The 9,938-nt window shown below is 46.5% G+C and overlaps 1 protein-coding gene across 1 annotated transcript in view; it reads left to right on the top strand.

Moving 5' to 3' along the window:
- The first annotated feature begins 2,158 nt into the window (after positions 1 to 2,158).
- Positions 2,159 to 9,938, top strand: part of CLCN7 (chloride voltage-gated channel 7) — a 36,933-nt gene continuing 29,153 nt past the window's right edge. Inside the window, exons 1-3 of the mRNA XM_083711490.1 lie at positions 2,159 to 2,343; positions 7,873 to 7,944; positions 9,094 to 9,165. Of these exons, the coding sequence (XP_083567616.1) occupies positions 2,224 to 2,343; positions 7,873 to 7,944; positions 9,094 to 9,165 (264 nt within the window). The 5' untranslated portion in view covers positions 2,159 to 2,223. The remainder of the gene's footprint in view (positions 2,344 to 7,872; positions 7,945 to 9,093; positions 9,166 to 9,938) is intronic.

The following is a 9,938-nucleotide window of genomic DNA, read 5'->3' as shown; positions in this document are numbered from 1 at the left end:
GAACCTGCGACTCTCCAGATGTTGCTGGACTACAACTCCCATCAACCCCAACCAATGGCCGTGTTGGCTAAGGCTGATGGGAGCTGGAGTACGACTACATCAGGAGAAGCAGAGGTTCCTTCCATAGCCTTGTTTTCAAAGCCATTTCTCATGTTCTTTCCCTCGCCTTTGAGAACGGGGCAAGGTCTGCAGAAAGCAAGTGATTGGAAGGAGAAAAATGGAAGCGAGAGGCAGGGAGGTCAGGTTGGTGGCTGGGTGACTCAGGATCATTTGTCCTGCTGGCTGATGTCCAGTCACTGGACTTTCCACCCTCACCAGGTTTTTCCCAGACAGATGGGCCGGTTCGAAGGAGTTGCTGGGGAGCTGGGAGGCCTCTCGCTTCTGAACAGGAACAAGGTGGTTGGTGGTGGGAATTGATTCAGTTCACATTCAAATGTACATAATTCATACTTTCCAAAGCAGTACGCGAACTCAAACACAAAGTAAAGTACAGAAAACACATAAGACTAGGATAAAGCATGCCTAAATTAGCGAAAATAACATGCAAAAGTGTGTTTTATTATGGCAAGCGGCTTTGCAAATATATGCGATTAGTAAAAAGTGCATACAAAAATGTCTTATTGTAGCCTTTTTAGCCTCGGGTGAGAAGAGTTGGGAGAAATCTGCACACGAGGACTTTGAAAAATATTAATTGCAAATGTGGAGAACTAAATTTGAGATGGGGGGGGGGGTAAGAAATGGAGAAAAACCCATAGATTGACCCATCCTTCCGCAGCAGCAGGACAGGAGAATGGCTGGCAGATCTTGCGAGCAACAGTGAAGACTCTCAGATTGTGGGTGCATGCATCCTACACATTAAAGCACATTCAAAGCACATTATTTACCTCAAAGAATTCTGGGCACTGTACTTTGTGGAGGGCTGCCTGGAGTTTTCACTGAGGGGTAAACTACAGTGCGCAGAATTCATTGAGGGAGTTGGGAATGTGACTTAAAACCTATGAGTGTCTTTTCAGCACTGCCTAATTCATTTATGATTTGTAAAATAAAATGCTCTGGGACTTATCCATAGCTGGCTGGAGTGGAAGACACCCAGAATCTCACAAAACCCTCCCAAGTATATCGAAGTTTCAGATGCTCCAAGCAGGCATTACTTTGGGTGCTCCTATGAAAACTCTTAACATTTGAAACATGAGACAGATTTTGGCAACCTGGTGCCCTCCAGATGTTTGGGGGGCATCCGGTTGGCGAAGGTTGTCAAGGTATCAGCCACAACTAATCACATCTATAATGGGATCAGACATAATTCAGGAATAAATCGTGCAAAGATGTCACCTGGCTGGTTTTCCACATTGAAATTGTCTATTTCATATCCTCCAACATTTCCCCAGTGAAACTAGGGATGTCCCATTCCATAATGATAATTTTACTATTTATATACCACATCTCTTCCTAGGTTGCCCCAGCCACTCTGGGCAGCTTCCAACATATATAAAAACATAATAAAACATAAAAAACCTGCCCTATACAAGATTGCCTTCAGACAGCTTGGGGGGTTGGATAACTCGATACCCTCCAACATTTCTCCAATGAAAATAGGGGAATCCTAAGGAAAAGTGGGACATTCCGGCATCAAATCAGAAACCGGGAAGACTTCTATAAATCAGGGATGTCCCTGGAAAATAGGGACACTTGGAGGGTCCGCTATTTATTTATTAACTTTGTATACCTCCTTTCCTTCGAAGATCCGAGGGCGGTTCACAGTATTAAAAAAAATTAAATAAACTGCCATAATTTTTTGTTGGGAGTCAATGTCTCTCACAGGGTGCTTTCATTTATTTTCGTACCAAAAACAGAGAGAAAAGACGCAGGGGCTCAGGAACTGCTGCAACGATTCCCGCACTCTGCACATGCTCAGGATATAAGCAAAGAAATAAACATGATCAAAGACTGGTCAGATTAAAACGTTATTAAAATGATAAGCGCTAAAAGTGAAAATAAAGCCTATACTAATACTGCCCAGGAATGAAAGCACACAAGTGCATGGGTTGGGGGAATCCTGAGGACTACAACTCCCATGATGCCGCGGGAAGGGGAGTCGGGGCGGGGCTTTGGAGGCGAGTCACGTGCCCCTCCGCCGGCTGCGGGGACGGGTCACATGACCGCTGGCTCGTGGTTTCTGCGCGGGGCATCCCCGGCCTCCTGTCTCCGCGGGCCGGACGGGCGATGGCGAACGTGGCCAAGATGGTGTCGTGGTCCGGCCGGGAGGGCGAGCCGGAGGGCCAAGGCGAGGCCACGCCGCTGCTCAACGGCACGGGCGGAGGGGCCGCCGCCCCGCCCCGCCAGGTGAGCGCCGAGCCGGGGAGCCTCCAGCAGCAGGCGAAGTCTCCTTTACTGCTGCCCCGGGACGTTATTGTAGTAAAACTCCGCTCATCTGCCTGACAGATGTGAGACGATGGCTGGAGTCGACCTCCCCAAGGGCTCGATTGGTGAGGGCGGGAGGGGGGCGGTGTTCCTGAGCATGTCCAGAGTGCCATTCCGGAATGAAGAATTGAAAGGCTCGCCTCAAGGCCGGGGAGTTGTTTCAGCAGCTGGTGAGCCCAGGAGCCCCTTCTTAAGGCAGTCATCCCCCTCTGTGGCTGCCTCTGGACTGGCCAGGGGTGTGTGTGTGTCTGCTGCCTGCCTGTGTCTGCCTGCTTGTCTATGTGACTGGCCGCTGCCCCTACTAGAGGCAAGATGCTTGGTTGAAAGGGGCTCGGGCCTGATCCAGCTGGACCCGAACATTGCTAAGGGGTGGGGTGGGGACGAGTCTGTCTGCGTTATTCCTGCATTGCAGGGGGTTGGACTAGATGACCCTTGGGGTCCCTTCCAACTGTAAAATCCTACGACATGAGCAAAGGGGCTGCCCGTGTCACCTGCTCTTTTGTGGCTTCGTTGTCACCTTTGCATAGACCCAGGGTGCATTCTCAGTTCCATGGCACAGCTGGGACCGGGTGCCTTTTCATCCCGGGTGAGGGGGCAGCATAGAAACGTTTTGAATACACAAATAAGTAAAAGCAAGTATAAAGCGTGCTCTGAGCATGTGCAAAGTGCTTCCCCCTCACACATCAGGGGAAATGGGTGGCCACTTCGCAGGTAGTGGCCTGATAAGAGGCAGTGTGTGGGGTTTGGTAATGAATTTGAGCGGGGTCTGCAGCCTCCACATTCAGGGGCATCTCGGGGCTGGTGATTCTGGTTCCTGGATTTTCTCTCTCTTTCAACCTGGCACAACTTGGCTCTAGCCTGACCTAGACGAGAATCGTTTCCCCAGTCGCAGATTCCCCCAGGTGGTTTCAGAGGTGAGTTATAAGTGTACTGTTTGCTGGTCTATAGGGAAGGGGATCTAAGCTCAGTGGTTAGAGCATCTGCTTTGCATGCAGAAGATCTCACGTTCAACGTCTGGCATCCAGGTAGGGCTGGGTTTTGCCTGTCGAAAAACCCAAAGTGCCAGTTGGTGCAAATAGGCAGACCCCTGACCAGATTCAGTATAAAACAACGACCTATGTGCTTATTTAATTTAGACCATTAATCCAAAGCATGAAGACTAGACCGTTACGTTAAAGTTATGGCAGTGACCATCACTTGTCTGAAATTGGACGGGCCATTGGTCTGGCCACAATTATGCCAGCTTCTTGTGTTCGTTTGTTTATTGCATTTAACAAGCAGCTCAAGACGACATACTTTACTTTCCCCACCTCCTCATTTACACAACCCTGTGAGCCATGGGTGTAGCCAGGATTTATGTCTGGGGTTGGGGCAGGATACCCAAATCACCCTATTCCTGGCTCTGTCTAGCATTCAGAATGAAATGTCTCGACAGTGGTGGTTTCAAATTATTTGCTTTTGACCCCGATTGCTCAGAAAAATCTGTCGAAATCTTTCTACAGTTTCTATTTGAGTTAAGTATTTTTATTTATTTACTTGATTCGGGGGGGGGGGAGCTTTCCCCCTGCCCCCCCTGACTCCACCTGTGCTGTGAGCTACATTAGGTTGGCCCAGGGAGCTATGGACGCAGTACTCCTAAGATTTCAGATTGAAACTGAAGGAAAGGAGGACCTTTTTCTGCCTCTCCCCTTCTAGCTACTCTCTGAAGACCGGAGAAGAGACCCTCTTAAGAATATTAGGGGGGTGAGCAGGGGAAGGAAGGACCAGACCATGTGAAAAATAAACATAATATTTTAGCTGCAGTTCATTCATTTTGTATTCTTGTTATTATAAAAGTGCGCCTTGACATTCTGTTGTTGCGCCTGTAACCTAGGTTTAAGGTGCCGTTTAGCTCCTAGTTTTCATATGTCAGTTTCTAACACTGATAGTTAGTGACTTTTTCTCAGCACCGGTCATCAGCTGGGTGTTGGGAAATGAATAGTTCTGGTCTCAAAGTGCCCAAAGCCCTAGCAATTAGCTGATGGACAATTTTGCAAAAGTCCGGCATTTCCCCATTTCAGGCTCCCAGCTAGTGAGTTGTGTCTCTGCAAGTTGTAATAACCACCCTCTTGTTTCAACCCATTCAGAGTTTTGAAGGAGCAGCTCACAGCTTCCCCTGAGTGTTGACATTATAAACACGGAGACTTTACACTCAACAATTGATTTGATCGTTCCAGTCTTGCTCTGAGTGCAAAGCAGTTGTCTCCGTCCTTTTGGAGTCTCATGAGGTCAAGCTGGCAGCGGTGTGGTTAAATATATGAAATGTTGTGATTTACCCCCCTAGCTAAAATACATTCCCTTCTTAACCAAGTCAAAGTGTTGCATTATATTTCGGAATGTCACATGCTGGCAGTCAGACTTCACGTGCCTTACCTCGAAAGAGGAAATTTCCCACAATAAATGTGTTGGTTTTTTGGCCTTCTGAGACCGTTTTTAATCTCTGCAAATCTTTTTTTTTTGGGGGGGGAAGTATTTACAACAACAAAATTGTTGTAAGCTGCTTTTGGAAGACTCTGGCAAGAAAAAAAAAGCACGTACATATGTTAGTATTATTCCTGCTGCTCAGGAATTTGCCTCTTTCCCCTAAGCGAGCTTGACAGAGTGCTTTCTTCTACCTCTGAGGTCTTGAATGATCAGAACTAAAAGCTCCAGCATCAGGGAATCTATCATAAAAGGCCTGGATGAAGAACACTGCCTTAGATCTCCTTGATTGTGAACAGTTTGCATGTCATTTTGCTCGTTTGGCAGTTTGCCAGCCCACTTAATAAATTAAGAATTGAGGAGGGATCGCTCCTGGAACAGACTGTCGCATGGCCTAAATATGAGGATTACGTTTCTACATCTCTGCATCCCAAATTGAGCTTTGGGGCCTCTGCCCCCCACCCCAGTCGTACAGCTCCAAGACCAGGAGATTGTCTTGTTCCAGATGTGCCCCTCTGCCCCAAAGCTTTGCTATTGTTTGAGTTTCATCCTGGCTGCTCAGGAAGTTCTCTAGGGAACTGGGAGCCAAGTCCATCCATTTAGGATGTTGCGTTTGACTTGGAAAGGTGAAATGCTGTCCCTCTGTGTTTCTATATAAACAGATGCTAGGAATTGTGATGGTTTGTGCTCCCTTGAATTCTTTGTTTCCCAAGTGCTCTGATGCTGTGAGGAGCAACTCTTCTGTCCAGCAGTAATCAGCCAGCATTTTAAAATTTATTTAACCCCCTTTTTAAGCTAGCAGTGAACTGAGTGACCCATGACCAAGAACTGGAAATTCAGCGCCTCTCATTCAAGTTCTTGCCTTTCAGACTAGCAAGCTGTGACTTGCTGCTGTTGACTCCTTTCCAGTTGACATAGATCGTTGCTTTTTCATTTTATTTCTTAAAAATTATATACTGCTTGATTGTAATAAAACCTCAAAGCGGTTGACAAAAAGACTTCCGTGGGCTTTGTTTTCGTTGCATAAGGAGAAGGATTATCTGAATTACGATGTCTTAAATTCCTTCAGCATTACATGTTTTGTTTTTTCCTTCTTCTGTTTTTTCCCCCTTCTAAAATTATTTCAGTGCCCCTCCCTTGAGTTTCATAACATCCAGGTTGACACACAGTTAATAATATATACAAGGACAACAGCACAAAGCAGTGCATCTGATGAAGTCCTACTCTGAGTAGATCCATTGGATTGGATAGAATAAATTAGTCATGTCTGTTAATTTCAAGGGGTCTAGCACTGGATAAAAACCACAGATTGGGGGAGGGGATGAAGATCAGTGTTCAAAATTAGCCGGGTGCCAGGAGCATTTTGCACCTAGCTATTGGCCACTTGCGACCAGGTGAAGGTGCCTGGGAACCAGTATGGCACCTGACATCTCTGTAATCTAGAGATGCATGCCTTGGGATCGTTGGATCTGGACTGTTTTCACACACTAGCAGCACATCCTGTAGAATTCTATCGGTTTATTTTGTCTGTTCAATCAGAATGCATTTCTGGAACCAAAATGCTTTTTCTGAGCAGAAGCAGTCACCATTAAGAAAAAGAGGCTGGAATAGGCCAATATATATATATGTGGACTGCCCTGGATAAAGTGACTCTTATTCTTTAAGTTCTCAGTGTTCTTACCCTAGCTCAAGGTTGTCATCTGAACTAGCCAGATGTTTAACTGAATACAGTGGTACTTCGGGTTACATACGCTTCAGGTTACATACGCTTCAGGTTACAGACTCCGCTAACCCAGAAATAGTGCTTCAGGTTAAGAACTTTGCTTCAGGATGAGAACAGAAATCGGGCTCCGGCGGTGCGGCAGCAGCAGGAGGCCCCATTAGCTAAAGTGGTGCTTCAGGTTAAGAACAGTTTCAGGTTAAGTACGGACCTGGAACGAATTAAGTACTTAACCCGAGGTACCACTGTATTCCGAAGCATGAAGACACGTATGTATGTATGTATGTATGTACACACACAAACATATATATTCACATGACCAACCATATTCATATTTATTTTATTTATTTAATACAATTTAAACACCGCTTAACTGTAAACAAAAACCTCAGAGTGGTTTACGAAAAAGATAATAAACCTATCAACAATTTTCTTGTCCTTGCAGTTTGTTTTAGATTCTTTTTAATAATGATTTTTAAAACCTTTGTGACCTTCCTCTTGGGGGAACGGTGTGTGAGAAATAAAATTAATTGCAGTAATATTTATTTTAAATACAGTGGTACCTCAGGTTAAGTACTTAATTTGTTCCGGAGGTCCGTTCTTAACTTGAAACTGTTCTAAAACTGAAGCACCACTTTAGCTAATGGGGCCTCCTGCTGCTGCTGCGCCGCCGGAGCACGATTTCTGTTCTCATCCTTAAGCAATGTTCTTAACCTGAAGCACTATTTCTGGGTTAGCGGAGTCTGTAACCTGAAGCGTCTGTAACCTAAAGCGTCTGTAACCTGAAGTACCACTGTATTCATGTTGCCTTCCTATCCACATATGCAGCTAACCCAGCCATTTACAAACACAGCAGTCCAAATGGCAAGGGTTTGGTAACCAACTGTGGAAGGACAGGACCATGAAAATACCATATTTTTTGCTCTATAAGACTCACTTTTTCCCTCCCAAAAAGTAAGGGGAAATGTGTGTGCGTCTTATGGAGTGAATACAGGCTGCACAGCTATCCCAGAAGCCAGAACAGCAAGAGGGATCGCTGCTTTCACTGCGCAGCGATCCCTCTTGCTGTTCTGGCTTCTGAGATGCAGAATATTATTTTTTCTTGTTTTCCTCCTCCAAAAACTAAGTGCGTCTTATGGTCTGGTGCGTCTTATAGAGCGAAAAATACGGTAACTTGCCTTTTCATCTAGGGACGAGGCTTTACCTGAGGCCTGGTAGCTGATTCCTCTGACTGGCTCACTGACATGCCTGTTCTTTTTTTGCCCCCTCAGCTCACCCCGTCCTCCTCTTCTTTGCGACTCGGGCGCATGAGCTACGTGGACCTCGATGACGAACATGGACCAGTAAGTGAGCATTGCAGAGGGGGAGCCAAGAGGCCGCTGGGTAGCACTCAGAAACTGCCTCGGAGGGGACATTTCGGGCACCCTCTAGAGCAGCATTTCTCAACCTGTGGGTCCCCAGATGTTGTTGAACTACAGCTCCCATCACCCCTAGCTAGCAAGGCCAGAGCTCAGGGATGGTGGGAGTTGTAGTCCAACAACATCTGGGGACCCACAGGTTGAGATCCGCAAACTAAGGCCCGGGGGCTGGATCCAGCCCAATCGCCTTCTAAATCCGGCCCATGGATGGTCCAGGAATCAGCATGTTTTTACATGAGTAGAATGTGTCCTTTTATTTAAAATGCATCTCTGGGTTATTTGTGGGGCCTGCCCGGTGCTTTTACATGAGTAGAATGTGTCCTTTTATTTAAAATGTGTCTCTGGGTTATTTGTGGGGCATAGGAATTCGTTCTTTTTCTTCTTCTTCAAAATATAGTCCGGCCCCCTACAAGGTCTGAGGGACAGTGGACCGGTCCCCTGCTGAAAAGGTTTGCTGACCCCTGCTCTAGAGAAGGGAGAAACTTTGTGTTGAGCCCGAGGGCCACAATCCTTCTTGGACAACTTCACGAGGACCGCATGCCGCTGGTGGGCGGGGCCAGAAGCAAAAATTGGCGGGGCAACACATGCAGTTTTTCCTATTTATGCGCTAGAATAGTTTCTCTTCTCTCTCACACATCCCTCCCAAGGTTCACATGGAGAGGCCTGGAGGGCCAAATTTGGCCCCTGGCCCTGAGCTTGTCCTTCCAAGTTGGGGGCTGATAAGACAACCCCCACCCTGGTGCCCTCCAGATGTTCTGGATTACAGTGCCCATCTGTTGCAGGCTCCAGAACATCTGGAGGTCACTAAGTTTGAGAAGGCTGCACCTCAGCCCTGAAACCTAAGGCCTAGCCAGATATTTAGAACACTGAGGTGTTTTGCGCTCTTATTGCTGGTTTCCGTTTTTTGAATGTTTTAATTGCTTTTATGAATGATCTCACTGCTCTTATTATTTTTGCTAGCCGCTTTGAGGTTTCCTACGATCAGGTGGCATGTTGATTTCGTGAAATAAAAAAATAAAATGAACCCAGTTTGTGATAGGCGGCATTAAGAATCGTGACGATTGTGTCTTGCAGGAAATGGATCCGCCTCGGGCGCACCCTAACGAGATCCCTCACAGTGAGAAAGTCCTCTCTCTCAAGTACGAGGTGGGCACCCAGCTTAAGGTTCCGACTGGAAAGGAACTGGCGTGCGATGGTGGGGACGTTGGTTATAACCTGGGAGATCTACCCACCACCCGGGAGAGCTATCCAGCAGATTTTGTAAACAATAAACCCACAAAAGTTATGGAGAGGTCTGCTCCTTCTTGTTTGCGTATTTTGCAGAGATGTGGAGCCTGTAATCCTCTGGATGTATGTGAATCATGTTAACTAATAATTCAACTGGTTAAACCATGGGTAGACAAACTAAGGCCCGGGGACAGGATCCGGCCCAGTCACCTTCTAAATCTGTCCCGTGGATGGTCCAGGAATCAGCATGTTTTTACATGAGTAGAATGTGTCCTTTTATTTAAAATTCATCCCTGGGTTATTTGTGGGGCCTGCCTGGTGTTTTTACATGAGTAGAATGTGTTCTTTTATTTAAAATGCATCTCTGGGATATTTGTGGGGTATAGGAATTTCTTCATTCCCCCCCCCCAAAAAAAAATATAGTCCGGCCCCCAACAAGGTCTGAGGGACAGTGGACTGGCCCCCTGCTGAAAAAGTTTGCTGACCCCTGGGTTAAACTAATAAAAAGCTGTAGCATTTGGTTGTTTTTCTGTGCTGGACAAGGAGGAAGAGGCTTCAATTCTTCTCAGTGCAGGGCACAAGGGAGGTAAAGAACATTCTGTCCTTCCTCCACTGATTCGCCCTCCATGAAAGTCCTGTTCGCCTATGGCGATCAGGCGACTACCACTTGAATACAAGGCTGCATGAGGGCA

Source organism: Podarcis gaigeae, assembly GCF_964106915.1.
Source record: "Podarcis gaigeae genome assembly, chromosome: 14".
In the NCBI taxonomy this organism is placed as follows: domain Eukaryota; kingdom Metazoa; phylum Chordata; class Lepidosauria; order Squamata; family Lacertidae; genus Podarcis; species Podarcis gaigeae.
Note: the sequence above shows the minus strand (reverse complement) of the source record. Positions and strands in the feature narration are given on the sequence as shown.